Source organism: Arachis ipaensis, chromosome B5, assembly GCF_059453495.1.
Source record: "Arachis ipaensis isolate K30076 ecotype BB chromosome B5, ASM5945349v1, whole genome shotgun sequence".
Lineage (NCBI taxonomy): Eukaryota > Viridiplantae > Streptophyta > Magnoliopsida > Fabales > Fabaceae > Arachis > Arachis ipaensis.
Window position 1 is genome coordinate 126,573,667 of NC_142440.1, and position 19,064 is coordinate 126,592,730.

At 27.2% G+C, this 19,064-nt stretch overlaps 1 protein-coding gene across 1 annotated transcript; it reads right to left on the reverse strand.

The window, feature by feature from the left end:
* Positions 1-890: 890 nt before the first annotated feature.
* LOC107643883 (2-alkenal reductase (NADP(+)-dependent)-like) lies at positions 891-18,616 on the reverse strand. The gene is made up of 5 exons (XM_016347631.3): positions 18,363-18,616; positions 9,500-9,680; positions 5,455-5,621; positions 5,266-5,348; positions 891-1,269 (listed from the first exon to the last, which is right to left on the reverse strand). Exons 1-5 carry the CDS (start codon positions 18,594-18,596, stop codon positions 891-893), a joined length of 1,044 nt encoding a protein of 347 aa, XP_016203117.1. The 5' UTR covers positions 18,597-18,616.
* Between the last annotated feature and the right edge of the window lie 448 nt (positions 18,617-19,064).

The following is a 19,064-nucleotide window of genomic DNA, read 5'->3' on the forward strand; positions in this document are numbered from 1 at the left end:
TGTGAAAAGATTTTTGCATGAGTTAAAATAAGAAAGGATAAGCATTGTATTTTAAGAATCAAACATCTTCGAGGCCTTCAACTTCCTCATCCATTGATTTTCTTCCAACCTCATAAAGCATTCTCTCGTCATCTTCTTCAGTGTTCTTGCTTCTAATTCAAATCTACAATCCTCTTGCCAAAGTTTGATCAATCTAATTAGAGATTTAATTAGACGTTTCTTGTCTCAATCTATTAATTCTCGTGGGAATAATATTCACTCACAATGGTATTACTTGAACGATTTGGTACACTTCCCAATATCTGAATACATTGATTTTTTGCTCATCAATTAACGAGTTAGACACATCGACTCATTTGACTCATGTTTTTTTTAATTACTTCGTAAGTTTTTAGTAATTCTTTTATAATAAATTATCTAAAATCTAAAAACTAGTTAGTTTATTATGACTCAAACACAATGAATTATATTGTGAGTGAGTTACACGTGCCAAGATATAGTTAGGTAATGTAGCATAGTCAAGTGTATGCATGTCTGATCCATCATTGATATAGGTGCATACAACTTTTCCAACTTAATCTGATAACTTCGAAAGTGTTATTCATTTTACTACACCATCCTAATGTCAAAATAGATAATAAATTATTATTATTATTATTATTATTATTATTATTATTATTATTATATCTTTTTGAGTGACTACTTTTTTTTACCTCAAAATACCAAATTGTGTGTATTATCAGCTTTCATGGTTTCATTTGGTGATTTAATGGACAATAAGGAATATTAATTTTATTAACTTTGCTCATCATTACACACTATTTACCTTCATAAAGGTTAAATTAGTTACACCAAATTTTATTAAATATCATCTGTAACTTATTTGCTTATTATTCTTCAGCTACCTTAACAATTTTCTTTCCAACATTATTTCCATTGAAGATTCCTACAAAAGCAGAAGGGATGCTCTCAACACCAGATGACACGTCTTCAATCACATGCAACTTTCCAGTTTGAAGATAGGCTGATGTTTTCGCAATGAAGTCTGGAAAAACATTCATAAAATCTGCAGCCAAAAATCCTCTAATGTTGATTCTGTTATACACAACATTCAACATGTTTGGTGATGATCTCTTTTCTGCATCAGTATATTGTGAGATTACTCCACAAATAGATACTCTACCAAATGTATTCATATTCGCAATTGCTGCCTCTAGCATTTCTCCCCCAACATTGTCGAAATATACGTCAATTCCATTAGGAAAGTACCTAAAATTAAAAATAGAATAAACAATTTCATATATGTTCGTTTGATTATTAATTACTAGGTGCATTCGAGTATATCTATGCTACAGTAATTACAGTATTTCAAGAAGTATGTTAAAATTAGAGTTAAACATTTTTTTTATAATTTAACAACACTTTTTAAAAAGTGTTACTAAAAGAAATGTTACCAAAATATAAAAAAAAAATTGTGACTTTAATTTTTATAACACTTACATAGTTACTGTAGCTACCATAAACACATACATAGTAAAATCCATTTTATTACTAACGCTTTAAAAGTACTTTTATTCAACTAAAAATATTGAAAAGAGGCCAGGACATGATAAATGTTTTTTATTTAAATTAGGGTTTAGATTTTAACAACAACAACAGCAATAATAATAATATTAGTAGTGGTAGTGATGATGATCAACCATGTTAATTAGATGTGTACTAAAATCAACCACTAGTATAAAATATATGTTAGAATATAAGATATATATTAAAAATAAGTTAAGCAACATATATACATGCATGTGTGTATGTGTGTTTTCTTTTTGGGTAATTTACGTATTTAAATGATATGAACACAAAAATTATTAAATTGTCCTAAAAGCAAATCCTCTCACCGTTAATATAAATTGTGTGATTTATAAATATTTTAAATGAAAATGTAAAACCAACAAAAAAAAATCCACGATTTGTTGGCTTTTAAGCAAATACGTGAAATAATATATAACATAAATAGTTGGCTTTTATTGGGTTTTAAAGTCTTCAAAAATCTATACTAAAATACAAGAAAATACTATGATTTAGTGGGTTGAAGATGCTGAAATACAAATCATTTTAAATGCCACGATTTATGAGGATATGATATAAATCTAAGATGATACCTACGATTTAGGAACGTCAGGAATCAAATTCGTTGAAAGGTAATAATTTAGTGTATGGATTAGAGCATTTTGACGGTATAAATTGGCCAAAATAATATAGAAGAGTGTAATAGAGTGAAAAAATGGATAATAGTTTCTTAGCATTTGTTCATTGCGAAAATTTTTTTTTAAAGAAATTAAATAATCCACCAATCTATTATTGATTAAGTTGATCTTAGTTTACATTTTTTTCTCAATACTTTTTTGAAGTGCTAATATAAAGACAATATTAATATTACAATCCTATATTAAATTGACATATTAAAAATTATAATTTATAATATTACAATATAGTAAGTTAATCTTAGTTAAAATATTTTTTATCTACTCTTTTTAGTATTAACCGAGATGTTAGTTTTAGTTAAAATTTGGATGAAATGTTAACAAATTTGGATGGAATATTAACAAGTAAATTAAATTACACTGTTAAAATTTTTAACTAAAACTTGCATCTCAATTAGTATTAAAAGAGTACATGAAAATATTTTAACTAAGATTAACTTACTGTATTGTAATATTAATATTGTCTCTATTAGCACTCCAAAAAGCATTGAGAAAAAAGTTTTAACTAACATCAACTTGATTAATAATGGACCGAGAGATTATCTAGTTTCTTTAATTTCTCCCATACAATGAACAAATGCTAAGAAACTATCACCTATTTTTTCACTCTACTACACTCTTCTATATTACTTTGACAAATTTATACCATCAAAATGTTCTGATTGACATACTAAATCGTTGCCTTTGATTGAGTTTTGATTCCTTATGTTCCTAAATCGTGGGTATCATCTTGAATTTATATCATATTCTCATAAATCATGACATTTAAAATAATTTTATGCTGCAATATCTTCAACCCACTAACTCGTGATACTTTTCTGTGTTTTAGGTTAGATTTTTGAAGACCTTAAAACCTAATAAAAGCCAACGATTTATGCTACACATGTTTTACGTTTTTGTTTAAAAGCCAATAAATTGTGGGTTCTTTGCTAGTTTTACGTTTTCGTTTAAAACATTTATAAATTTTATAATTTATATTAAAGGTGAGAGGATAGAATGGTAGAAGATTTATTTTTAGGACAATTTAGTAATTTTAGTATTTATATAATTTAAATAAGTAACTTACCTTATATTCGTATACAAATATATAGTAACTAATTTTAATGGCTGATTTTGGTATACTAATAACTTTTTTAGATGATGATGATAATAAAGAAAAGAAACCCAAGCATAAAAAACAAAAACAGACAATGAAAAAAGTGAGAAAAAGAGCTTGGTGGATATATATTATCTAAAAAAGTGCATGTTAGTTGTAGAATAAAATAAATTTTAAAATAAACTAGCATTTTATTCATGAAATTTTAAAATACTAACAAATTTTCTTGTCAATGAACAAAATATTACCTTTGTATCTACGAATGATAAATAATTAAACTACTATTTTTACCAATAAAAATTCAAAATGTTAATAAATATATTCATAAATAAATTAATATTTAGATATTTTTGTTATATGAAATCAATTTTTTATTAGTACAACATAAATTTTATTCATTTATAAATAAATTTTCCAATGTTTTGAATTTTATAAATAAAAATAATAATTTAATCTTCATAAGAATTTTTAATACACAATAGTATCACATGTTCTTTTTATTAAAACTCTTCATAGAATCTTTTATTAAGAAAAAGTAAAATACTATTTTGGTCCTCCAATATTTTGGTCATATTTTAATTTGATTTCTAATATTTCAAACATCCTATTTTTGTCCTAAAAAGTTTTAAAGAGTTCAGTGTTATCCTACCATTAAATTTGCACGAATAATTAATCAGTGAATGACGTAAATGTTAACAACGTTATTGTTAAGTCATATCTTTTTCCTTATGTTAAAGAAATGTAATCAAAACCTTCTTATAACACTTTCTCTTTTCAATATCCTTTTTGTAATAAAATTCCTAATCCTATCAATCAATCATCAACGTTCCATAATCAAAGAAAAACTTTTACGTTGGTAATCATTGATAGATCAATTTTATTTATGTACTAAAATCAAACATTATTATCTCTTAAATATGCTAATTGTTCATATCAAATTTACTAGTGAGACAACATTGAATTGCTTAAAACTTTTTGGAACTAAAATAAAATGTTTGAAATTTTTTGAGACTGAAATAAAACTTTTAAAATGTTAGAAACTAAATTAGGACTTGATTCAAATGTTGGAGACCAAAATAATACTTTACTCTAAAAAAAACCTACCTTTTCCCTTTACCTGTCCTTAAACAAAACTCTCTTCTCTCCCTTTGCAAAGACCAAGTACCTAACGCTGGAAGGCTCGGTATTGTGTTGGTAGCAGTATAATGGTTCTCTCTCTCTCTCTCTCTCTCTCTCTCTCTCTCTCTCTCTCTCTCTCTCTCTCTCTCTCTCTCTCTCTCTCTCTCTCTCTCTCTCTCTCTCCTTTTTCCTTCTTTCCTTCATCTTTTCTCTAGTTATCGTCTTCCTTCTTCCTTCTGCCTCTCTTTTTTTTCCTCTCCCATTTCTTTTCATTCTTCCTCTCCACCTTTTTAATTTTTATTGTTTTGAATTTTACATCTGAATTTTTGAATTTTAGTTTTATTATTCTGATTTTTATTCTAAATCAATATAACTTTTTTTGTGGTTTATTTATCCTCTTTTGTAATGGTAATAATTTTTTATGGGTGTTATAGCTTTGGTAGTATAGATTTTCTAAGTTTAAAAAGAATATTCATAAAATTTTTTATATATTTGAAAAGTATTCAGATTTATTAAAAGAAGAAAAGGTAGTTTATTGTCACATCTATGTATGTAGATTTAGAAACAAAAAACACTTAGATTTGTTTCAATTTTTACTCATTAAGATTTTTCGGAATCAGATATTGTGAATTATATCAATTTATTATTTATCATAGAGGATATTTATCTTCGTTTTTAAATATAAATATTATATTTTTTCTGCTATCTATAAGTATGGTTTGATTTTTTTATGATATTCAGAAAAAACTAATAATTTACTAAATAATTTATCACAAATCACTAACAAACCTTGCCAGGATAGAGGTTAGATCTTTTTCTTCTTTGTAGTTAAATGCATCGTCAAATCCAAGCTTATCTTTGAGTAATGTCACCTACAACAAATTACAATGAATTAGGCTTTTGAAATAACACTAATGTTGGGTTCATATAATGGCAAACTACTTGTACAATGTATAGTTGTAGTGTTGCATAGTTGACCTTGTCTTGGCTCCCAGCACAGCCAACAACATTGCAACCGAATAGTTTGGCATATTGACCAACTAAATTGCCCACAGCTCCACATGCTGCTGACACAAAGACATTTTCACCCTTTTGCGGTTTGCATACTTCGAAAAATCCCGCGTAGGCTGATAATCCATTAAAACCTACAAGCATCAGTGAAAAAAAAGACCAAAAAAAATTATTGAATTTGATATTGATTTTATACTAAATTCAAAGAATAAAACTAGTTTTCTGATGTTCTCATATAACTAAAGCTTATTCAAATTCAATAAATATAGAACTAGTTATAACTATATCTTTAAGAGTTATTCATGATCGGTTAAGAATTTATTAAAACTAATATTTTTATATTTTTAAATTTTAAATTAGACATCTTAGTTTTTTAAAATATTATTTTCTAATTCTTTATTATGAATTTTAGTTTTAAATCATAATCATTTTAATTAATTCATTATGAAGAATGAACATAATTCAAAAAACTAAAATATTACAAAAACAATAGAAGTGGATAAAGTCAATAAGGAGAAAATGTCCTGTTAATTAAGTATATGATACAAGTAACAACTTTTATGAAAATTGTCTCTCAAATAAATAATAGGTTTATTGTGAAAATCTAATCATAGGATAAGTCACAAGGTAGCATTAGAAAAAATAAATTGCATATAGTAATATTTTATTTTTATCAATATACTTCATTAATATTTTTGTTTTTTGAAAATAATGGATGTTAAATGTTTGCCAAGTTAATTATTGGTTAAAATGTTACATCACAATGCTTATTTTAATTTTTTACTCTCAATCAACGTTTTCTTTTCTTTTAATTTATATTTTAAATTCAATTATTTTTTTAAAAAAAATTATTTTCTGCTATTCTAGTTAATTAAAAAAAATATATTAGACTTATATCTTTCTTAAGATAAGTCACATATTTAAATATAAATTTTATCCTAATTTATTAGGGTAAAAAACACATATAAGCCAATGGCAGACTAAAATTACACAAATCAGCCAAAACAAAAACTGCTTCATGAATCTACCAATACACGTTTATATGTAGTTCGAACCAGCTAAATTCGAACTCTATTTCTACATAATTCGAACCCGACACACACTAATTCGAACCAGGTGGGTTCGAATTACACACACAGTAATTCCTATGCTGTTAAAAAATTAAAAATATATATTTTATTTCATACATTAAAAAAAAGCTAACAAAATATTTAATTACGAGACTTCTTTAAAATATTTGTGATCTATCAATTCGAATTTCATACAATACTCTTTTGTCCATTTTTAATAGCTCATGAATATTTTTTAATAAATTTTTTTAATAAATTTATTTAAATTATACTACAAAAAATATTTTATCCTATGCAAAATAATTTATAAAAAATGGTTTAAAAAATGTTAGGAGTACTATAAAAATTTGTAATGTTCTAATAACTTAGGTAAATACATGCATGTACTCAAATTTTAAATAAAATACTCTACATAGTCAATAATAATTTAGAAATGAAAGAAAATATTTTATTCCATACAAAACAATTAAAAAAAATTATTCTAATACAAAATAATTTTAAAAAAATGGCTTAAAAAATGTTATGAGTACTATAAAAGTTTGTAATATTCTAGTGATTTAGGTAAATACATGATAAAAATATTTCTTCTTTAATTTCTAAATTATTATTGACTATGTAGAGTATTTCTTTAATGTCCTAAGTCATTAGGATATTACAAATTTTTATGTAGAATATAATTTGAATCACCATATAATTTAGGAGTACTATAAAAATTTATAATATCCTAATGACTTAGGACATTAAAGAAATACTCTACATAGTCAATAATAATTTAGATCTTAAAGAAAAAATATTTTTATCATGTATTTACCTAAATCACTAGAATATTACAAACTTTTATAGTACTCATAACATCTTTTAAGCCATTTTTTTAAAATTATTTTGTATTAAAATAAAATATATTTTTTAATTGTTTTGTATGGAATAAAATATTTTCTTTCATTTCTAAATTATTATTGACTATGTAGAGTATTTTATTTAAAATTTGAGTACATGCATGTATTTACCTAAGTTATTAGAACATTACAAATTTTTATAGTACTCCTAATATTTTTTAAGCCATTTTTTAAAAATTATTTTGCATAGGATAAAATATTTTTTGTAGTATAATTTAAATAAATTTATTAAAAAAATTTATTAAAAAATATTCATGAGCTATTAAAAATGGACAAAAGAGTATTGTATGGAATTCGAATTGATAGATCACAAATATTTTAAAGAAGTCTCATAATTAAATATTTTGTTAGCTTTTTTTTAATGTATGAAATAAAATATATATTTTTTTAATTTTTAAATTATTAATTTTTTAATAAATTTTTTTAATAAATTATTAATTTTTTAACAGCATAGAAATTACTGTGTGTAATTCGAACCCACCTGATTCGAATTGGTGTGTGCGTGTGTTTGTGTATAATTTGAATCCACCTTGTTCGAATTATGTAGAAATGGAGTTCGAATTTAACTGGTTCGAACTACATATAAATAGTGGATTCATGAAGCAGTTTTCGTTTTGGGCTAATTCGTGTAAAATTTTACTCCCCTTAATTTATTATTGTGATTTGCCCAATTTATTATTATATATGTCATATATACTATTAATCCTGTATTTGAATTGTAATGATACATGAATACAAAATTCTATTTATAGTTTTATGAATTTGAGAATTTTAAATATAAAATCATCAAATGGAATAAAAATTCTATCGAAAAGGGAATAAGAAAAACTTTTGCATTTTATTACTAGCTATTTACCTCAGTAGTGACATATAACTAAAATGATAATACTATAGAGACAATATGTAAAATTATTTTATAAAACATAGCATTTGTAATTATATATTTATTACATCTAAAATTATATAATTATTCTAGTATTAATTAATGAATTTTAAATAAAATAATTTTAAATTATTTGGACTAATATTTTTATTATTTTTTAAATATTAAGGACTAACAAAATGCAGTTTCAGCCTTTAAGAGTTTAGTTATTAATTAGAATGGATTAACTAGTGAAACAAGAGTTTAGTTTATTTTTAACGGTGTTTGTTTTCAGTTAATATATATGAATGGGTCCATATTTTATCATTTGCCCTAATAAATTGATGCCACTTAACATAGGGGTAAAAAGTATTTTACCCTCAAAATAGTGAAAGGTCCCGGAAAATTTGCTCATTTTTTTATGTATAGTTTTTATAAATAATAAATAATTTTTATATATTATTCAATTTTTTTGTGAGAATATTCGAGAATTATTTAAAAGGTTCAAAAAAATAGTCAAAGTTCTATTTATAAATTTATGTTTGCATTTTATTTTTCTGCCATAGTAACAAAATGTCGAAGTTTGATTTCCAAGGCTCTCTATACGTCTCTTTATATTTGGTATATTTTTGTGTGACAAATATAATTTTTAAGTATATATAAGTTTATGATGATAATTATTATTATAGATTTAGGTAGTTATACAATTTTGATAATACTTAAAAAATATTTTAAAAATTTAATTTTGATATATTAACATAATAAATTATTCTACATAATTATTTAATTATATTTATATTTTTGGATAATTATTTACGTATTAATTATAAAAAATAATTATTTTTATAAATATGACAATATATAATTTGATATACGTATAAAAAAGTTTTATATTATTAATATATCAATATAAAATTATATTTAATGTTTTTAAATATTATTAAAAATTAAATAATTATCGTAATCAGTAATCACCATAACATATATTATTATTATCAAAAAGTTAAATCTTTTGTGTAACAAAATAATAGTTTAATTTGCTCAGTAATTGTTTTCGTTAAATAAATAGTCTCAAGAACATTTTTGATTGTCTTGAAATAATTGACACAACTTCTTCCATGTGCTTTGATTTCTTATTTATGCTTAACTTGAATTACTTAATAAAAATGTACCGACAAAATTACCTAAAACTCCAAGATGATAAGTGAGTGGAAATTCAGATGGCTCCAACTTTTTTATTATGCTCTCTTCCTTAACGAGACTGTACTCTGCCCAAGTGAAAACTCCCATAACCAAATCGTCTTTCTGAAATTTACCGTTGTCAGAAGCCACCAGAACTTTTCCAATAGCAAGACCATCAATTGCCTGTATAAAAGTTGCAAGGTATGAGAGGACACAAACATTAAGGACATCAATTAGTGGAATATTTTCGACTTACCTTAACAAATTTTTTGTTTTTTAAAAATTATAACATCTATTAATAAATTAAATTAAAAATAATTTTAAATAAACACAAATAATAACAAATATATTTAATAAAATAATTTTTAAAATTTAAAAATATTATAATAATTTTTAAAATTTAGATATTAATTAATATATGAAATTATATTAGACTTTTTAATTTTAATAAATACAAGTTAATTTTAAAAAATTCCTCCTAAATATTTTTAAAAACACTGCTAGCTTTTAAAAATTACAAACAGAAACATATGAGCTTTTTTATTTATCAAAGATAAAATAAGCACCTTTTCCAAAAAAAAATTAAACTATACTTATATTTTTACATAATATATAGTGACTAATTTTTAATATACATCTAATATTTTTTAACAAATAAGATACTTGATCCATCACCTTATAACTCGGTCTTTATTGTGTATTATGAGTTATAACTCGGCGTTAATTATCATTTATTCTTTGCTTGTAACCGACACCTTCATTACCGACTTAATGACCATCATTTCAATCTTAATGACCAAACGGTCATAACATGAATATCATTCATCAATTCTATGCCTATAAAAGAAATCTTCTATATCTAATCTCAGGGGGCAACATAATACATTCTATATTCATAGAATTATTATAAACACAACATAACACATGATAACTTTCATTTCATGTCTTACATTCTATATTCATAGAATTATTCTTATACTACCTCTTAAACACTTACTGACTTGAGCGTCGGAATGTCTTTTGCAGGTACCCACCCCCTTGTTCTCTCATTGCCGATGTATACCTCATATTTACGGAGAGCTTACAAGTATTCACCGGCGGACGAGTTATACACTGGTCAACCTCAGCAAGAACAATTGGCGCCCACCGTGGGACGAGTAAAATAATTCCCACTCCCCTTAGGTTCATAAAACTTGATTTACATTCAAATTTTTTAACCAATCTCAACAATCTTATTTAATATTTTATTTAATACCTCTTATCAAATTTTAATCTATCGTAACTTTTTATAAAGTATGTACTTTATACATTCAAATTGTTTCAGTTTTACGTATCATAATATTTCACATCTCATAATCGATCAATGAACCAATCCGGAAACAAATTCGGCTTTCAATCAATCCGAGAACAAACTCGATTTTCAATCAATCCGAGCACAAACTCACTTATCAATTTTGCTTACTTTTTCAAAGTTCTCTACTTACACAAATAACATTATTTATTTTATTCACATATATTTTTGCATTTATATTTTGTGTAACTAATATTTACTGATTTATTAGTTATATTCAAACCTCAATATATGTTTTATACAATAATGACATATAACAACCATGTCAATTGAATTTTTATTTCATTAGGTGCTATATTCTTATTGCTTAATGATTTCATTTATATAATTAAATGACAGTAATAATGAGTTCAAATCTTAAAATTGGATTCCATCAAAAATTAATTATATATCAATTGTATATAACTGTTACACTATTCATTTTATACTATTAAATTTTATGTTACTATTTGTTTAATGTAGAAAATTAAACAGGCAATTTACTATTATTGCACGAAGAATATCCCTTGTCATACTATAATTGCTAGAAACATTATGCTAAATGTATCATTCAATAACTGTTATCTTATTGTTTTATTATCAAATTAAAGCATGTTCTACAAAACAAAATTCAAATATTCACATTTGACATGTATGACATTCATATATGTCGTCTTCTTCTCTACAATTATCAACTGTAAAGGTATATTTTTTTTTTACTTTGAACTATTTTACTTTTACAATATATATTACTCAATATATGTTGCGACTTTATACCTATTCATTTTCTCAATTTATCTTATTCATGTCAGATCTTCATTGTAAATTGTAAATATTCAATAACTAATTATTTTGAGAGAGAAATTTATCAATAAGTTGTTGTGGGTCGGAAAAATTTCCAAGACAATTAATCATTATATCCTCGGATCATACAATCGATTCCGTCAATGGATATCTATCTCTGAACTTTTCAGTTCACATTCAATCAAATGCTAAAATTGTTCTTAAGCGGAAAAGTATCCCCCACACAACTATCTTGATTGAATGACTTTTATCACTCAATTATTTTTTGAATAAGTGCCGACATAATAACCCGACTAAGCTTGGGGGCTCACCATATCATTATTCACTTATCTTTTAACAGAATTATAACTCATTTTATTTTCTAAGCTTAGCCTGGATCATATGATCGGCAGACAAAGCTTGGGGCTGTGATCCGTCACCTTATAACTCGGTCTTTATTGTGTATTATGAGTTATAACTCGGCGTTAATTATCATTTATTCTTTGTTTGTAAACGACACCTTCATTACCGACTTAATGACCATTATTTCAATCTTAATGACCAAACGGTCATAACATGAATATCATTCATCAATTCTATGCCTATAAAAGAAATCTTCTATATCTAATCTCAGGGGGCAACATAATACATTCTATATTCATAGAATTATTATAAACACAACATAACACATGGTAACTTTCATTTCATCTCTTACATTCTATATTCATAGAATTATTCTTATACTACCTCTTAAACACTTACTGACTTGAGCGTCGGAGTGTCTTTTGCAGGTACCCACCCCCTTGTTCTCTCATTGCCGATGTATACCTCATCTTGACGGAGAGCTTACAAGTATTCACCGACAGACGAGTTATACACCGGTCAACCTCAGCAAGAACAATACTTAAAAGTCTTAATAACTATATTAAAAAGGACAATAAAAAGAAATTTTGACTATTTCAAACTTTTGTTCTTCTACAATATAAATTTTGACACATTCTTTTATCATCAATAATTTCATAATTTGTTACTCGTAATTAAAATAAGAAAGAATAAAATACTATTTTAGACCCTAAAAATTGAGTTAAATTTAATTTTATTTCTAATATTTAAAATATTTTATTTTATCCTATTTTAGCCCTCATATCAAAACTAAAATTTTATCTTATTGTTGTAGTAATTTAAAAATAAATGCAACATAATAATAATAAGAGAGAAAAAATATAATAATAATAAAAATAATATTTTAAAAAAATAATTTAGACCAGATGAATAAAATAACACAAAATAAAATGTTTAAAATAATAATAAAATGTTTCAAATATTAGGGACGAAATGAGAATTTAATCTAAATAATAACGACTAAAACAGTTTAATCGGGTTAATTAAAAATTTGATCACCAACAAACCGATCTATAATTCAAACAAAAAATTAATTGACAACTAATGATTAATGAACCGAAAAAGTCTATCTAAGAACATATTAATTGATTTTTTAAAACAGATTTAAAATAAATAAATAAAAAATTATGTTTTTCTAAATAATATATCTTATTCTACTCAGTCCACCTTAATTAGACCTTCAGACCATTAAATCTCTAAGGCTACCAATTCAATTGTCAGAAGTCAGAACATTGAGAAATATGCATGCTATACGCTCACATCAATTTTCAAATGGTGATTGATAATCGACTTTAGCTTTTACACTATAAAAAACAAAAAACGTTAAATACCATCGATTTTATTATCAGATTTAACGTCCTAGAGTAGTAAACTTATCGGTGGTAAAAATATCGAATTCAAAAAGTTAAATAATTATCGGCAGATTTATGTTTTTGACGCTAACACTATGTTTGGTTTAAGAGAAAATAAGAGGAAAAAAAATGGTGAAAGAAAAATGAGTGAAAAATTTTATTTTTCTTTGTTTGGATACAAAAGAAAATGGGAAGAAAAAAAAATTTTGGTGTAGGTCTCATAAAAAAATTTTCCATTCATTAAAAGCAAGAAAATTAGAAAGAAAATGTTATTTTTGATGTATTTACAATATTACTCCTAATTCTATTATTATTAATAATTATTAATATAAATTTAATTTTAATAGTTTTAATACATTATTATAATAAATATTTACATTTAAACATTATATATGTATTAGATAAATAATTTATAAGATTATAATATTTTATAATATTTATAAAATGCAATAAAGCATAAATAAATAAAAATATTTATAGTTTATTTTATTATAAGGACATTAATGTAATTTTATACCATTATGATTTTCTTTCTTCTCACTTTTCTTCTCATCCAAACAAAAGAAATTTTTCTCTCTATTTTCTTTTCATTCATTTTCTCTTCATCCAAACAACACACAAATAACTCTACTTTTCTTTCTATTTTCTTTCCTCTCATTTTTTTCCTCTTATTTTCTTTCCTTCTATTTTCTTTCCTATATCCAAACAAAGCCTAAATTTGCCGGTAATAATTGGTGTATCTTTTAAGGTTGGAATTACCATCGAATTTATTCGACGGTAAACTCACTTAATAAAATGCTGTATTTTGGTGACCCGCAATAGTTTACTGTCAGAACTTTTTCATGGTAATTGTGCCGTAAAATTGAAGTGCAAACCCTTTTTTCCCCTCTCTCTCTAACCCTCTCACCTCCCACTCTCTCTACCTTTCTCATATCCCCGGCAGCCCCTCCTTTCCAGGAGCCACTCCTCCTTCACTGTCACCGTTGTAGCTGCCGAACTCTGAAGGAGCTGCTACCGCTGCTGTCGTTGCCACCAATGTCGATGTTTTTACTGCTGTTGCTGCCGCTGCTGCCGCTGCCTACATTGCTTCTTCTTCTTCTCACTTCTGGTCCTCTTTTTCAGGTAATATTTCTAATGTTAGGATTTTCTGGAATTCTGATTTGTTGATATAATTTATTAGATTTATTTGCTGTTTTAAGATTTCTGATTATTGTTGATTATTTAGTTCTGAATTTAGGATACTGAACTTGTTTAGTTTCAATTTTAATTAGAAGATGTTCTGATTTATGTTCCTTATTTAGTTCTGAACTTAGGGTAATGAACTTGTTTTGAACTTATGGTTTTTTAAAATTCTGAACTCAGGATATTGAACTTGTGTAGTTTTAGTTTTAATTAGATCATTGGCAGATTTGTGTTCCTTATTTAGTTCTGAACTTAGGATACTGAACTTGTTTTGGACTTAGAGTTTTTTAAAATTATGAACTTAGGGTACTGAACTTGTTTAGTTTCAATTTTAATTAGAATATGTTTGATTTTTGTTTCTTATTTAGTTCTGAACTTAGGGTACTGAATTTGTTTTGAACCTATAATTTTCTAAAATTCTAAACTTAGGATATTGAACTTGTGTAGTTTCAATTTTAATTAGAACATTGGCGGATTTGTATTCCTTATTAGTTCTGAACTTAGGGTATTAAACTTGTTTTGAACTTAGAATTTTCTAAAATTCTAAACTTACGGTACTGAATTTGTTTAGTTTCAATTTTAATTAGAACATATTTTAATTTTTGTTGCTTATTTAGTTCTGAATTTAGAATATTGAACTTATTTTGAACTTATGGTTTTCTAAAATTCTGAACTTAGGGTACTGAACTTGTGTAGTTTCAATTTTAATTAGAACATTAGCGGATTTGTGTTCCTTATTTAGTTCTGAACTTAGGGTTTCTAAACTTCTAAACTTAAGGTATTGAACTTGTTTAGTTTCAATTTTAATTAGAATATATTCTGATTTCTGTTCCTTATTTAGTTCTAAACTTAAGATACTGAACTTGTTTTGAATTTTTATTTTTCTAAAATTCTGAAGTTAGGGTACTGAACTAGTTAGTATAATTTATAAGGTTGATTTGCTCTTCTGAACTTCTGATTATTGTTGATTTGTGCTGATTATTTTTTATTTCGTTCTCTTTGTTTGATTTCTGAACTAAGTTTAACATAGTTTATTTTGATTAAGGATTTTGAATGATGTTGTGAATATGTTTAGCACATTTTTAATTGGTATACTCTTTGCAGACATGACGACAGGTAGTGGTGTTGCGGATCATGGTTGTGGTCGTGGTAGAGAGAGTTTCTGCCAATACCGCTGGGAATTCTGGATCCTCACCCTCTACTCTGACTACCCCGGGAACGTCACAAGTTGCAGGTGCATCGGACCAGCCGTTCATCATGGTCCCTAACTCCAACTACGTCATGCGTCTACGGCGACGATACCGCCTCCATCCGGTCAGCAGCTCAATGACTCAGTGACGCCGCCTCCAGCGACGGATGCCGCAGTCTCGGAATCCTCTCACGAAAGTGAGCCAGTTGATGTCCCTCCACTACCTCCCATCATACGCTTGAAGATTTGGCCTGATGGCGGAACGATGTAAGTACTACTTTAAGTCTTCTATATGTTGAAAGTGTCTGATTATTGATTCTAGTTTAGTGGATTTAGGGTTGTAGGTTTGAACTACTGAAAGTATTTGATATATCGTGATTAGTGATTCTTGATAGTTGATTCTAGTTTTAGTAGATTTAGGGTTGTAGGTTTGAATTGTTGAAAATGTTTGATATATCCTGATGATTGAATTGCTGAAAGTGTTTGATTATTAATTTTAGTCTAATGGATTTAATGCATTTATGGAGGTTGCATCTTGGTTATTGCCTGTTGTTCATTGATGGTTGACATTTAGTGTTGTTTAAGTTAATCATTGATAGATAGAGTTTGTGGCGCATTCCAGTTATAGATGAAACTCTGCCGAAATTTCTAAAAGAATCTCTATATATTATGGTTATTTGCTTCTAAAATTTTAATTTATATTGCCATATTAGTTTGTTTGTGAATTGTTGATAGGTTTGCGCTAACAATGTAACAATGCATGTACTCAGGAGATAACCAACGTCTTCAAGCTGATGTACGACCATCCATAGCCGAGCTACAAGAAGATCTCCTCTAAGATTAGAGAGTGATGGTTTCAGAAGTGTTTAGGGTTTAGAACTTAATATAGTCAAACCTTCTTAGCTAGTTTATATCTTCTATTTGTTTAATACGATATATTTTGATTAACTAATTTTAAATTTACTTTGTGCAGCTGAATTTTATATGGGACAAAGAGCACGATCTCATCATCAAGAAGATATACGACCATCGTATGGGTATGCGGCTGCAATAGATGTTGGAGGATGTACATAAGCGGCACGACTACCTCACTTCTTGGCTCCGCTGGGAAATCAAGAAGGCTTTGTATGTTCATTGGGAGACTGATAAGGAGTTCAGGCATCGGCGTCTCACAAAAAAAGCTAACAGGGCATCGGCCAGGTCGTCCAAGTATACTGGAGGCTCAGCGACTTTCATAAAGACTAAGGTCAGGCTAGTATGTGGCTTCTCTAATTTTGATATTAACTTAGTTATATTCTTTGACATATCATTAGTATGCATCCTAATAATTTGTTTCAATGCAACATGTGTAGTCGAAAGTTGTTGGATTGCGATGGAACGTTGGCGGAGACCTTCAAGTACACCCACATGTTGAAGGATAACAAAGAGAAATTTGCTGATAAGTGGTCTTAGGACATTATGTGAGTAAACATATGATCTTGTGATATAAAATTAAAGATTAATTGTACAGTTGTCGTCCTAATCATAATAACATATGTTACACAAGAGTCCTATACGCAGAGAGTAGAGGCTGTGACTCACCAATCTCAGCAAAATAGCGAGAACGCCAATGACTCTGCTGCTTCAGTTGTCGATCCTGATGCGATTTGGCGTGAGACCCTCAGTGGCCATACAAGAACTATGTATACGGGTTGGGGTCGTTCTTCGCCAGTACCCTCCGCACCTCTACGTTGAGCCCATCGTCTGCCTCAGCAAAGAAAGGCATTGATTTGAGACTACAGGTGTAGGAGCTCACCCGCAGCCTCCACGAATAGGCTCAGAAGCTGACCGAGACTCGAGAGAGGTATAAGGAGATCTTCACATGTGTGCCATGGATGACCTCAGGTTGGAGTGGTGGGAACAGCTAGAGCGGCTTCAGCGGATGGAGGCTCAGATGGAGGTGCACCAGACTCAAATGCGCGCTGCTAGCATCAACCCTGCTGGTGGCAGCGTGCTGTTGGTGGGACACAAACATCACCGCCTTTTCTTTCGCCTCAACAGGACCATGGGAACGACGACGACGACAACTACCAAGATCTTTAGTGATTATGGCTTTGTGTTCACTATTTCATTGTATTTATTTGATCTATTTGTCTTTAATTTATTTAAATATTTGATATTTAATATTACATATATAGTTTCTATTATTTGTAAGTTGACCACTAATTGTATGAAAAATAAATTTAAATAAAAAATTAAAAATAAAATTAAAAAATTGCGTCTCAATATTAAAAAAAATTAAGATTACCGTCGGATTTACCAAGGGAATAATCCGACAGTAATAGCGCGAGAAACAAAATATTGTGGAGCTAACATTATCGTCGGAAAAATCCGGCGATAACCAAATGTTTTTTTCGGCAGGTAATCAATCGCAGAATTCGACAAAAATTATTGTCAGACGAAAAAATCTAATGACAAATGATTATCGGTAAGGTTTATACTGTCAAATTCTTTTTTATAGTAATTAATTTACCATCAAATTTTATTTATTTTTATGACGATAAATTAAATAGTACTCAACGTTTTTCTTATAGCGTCAAAATATCAAATTGAGAATCAGTGGCAATATGGCAAATATATATACGTACCTCGCCTGGCGTTATGGGAGCAGCAAAGCTTATAGAAGTTTGCGAAGGGTCGTTGCTCTTCATGCGGTTTATCTGATATGGATCAATAGAGATATACAGATTCTTCACAATTACATCATTGGATCCTGAATCAACTGAAAGTATCAAAGCCCTAATTTTGATCTCAAAATCAGACTCTTCTGGTGCATCTTGAATATGATGCTTTACCACAACGTATTTGTTGCTCACTTCCATATAATAAATTTTTCACCTTATTCCCTAATTGGTTTGCTAACTGTATGAGATCAATGAGGTAGGAGAGTTCGGATGTATATATAATGTACAGGGAAAAAGGAAACAATATTATATAGTGGTGGCTGAATAATTAAGATAGAAAAGCCTTGGCAGTATCGGGAGTCTCTACATTGTGAACGTTAGTTTTGATGCTTTTTAATTTTTTATATTCAAGAACGTTTAGTTTTAAATTTGGTTTTACTCCTTAAATGTTATAATAATAATTTAGTTTATATATATATATATATATATATATATATATATATATATATATATATAACGAAATAAAAGTACTATGTGCACACTAAAATTAGTTATTATATATTTATGTATAAATATATGTATAATTTATACTAATAACTAATTTTGATAGTTAATTTTAATATATATTTAAAATATTTTATAATAAAATAATTAAATAAGAAGTAA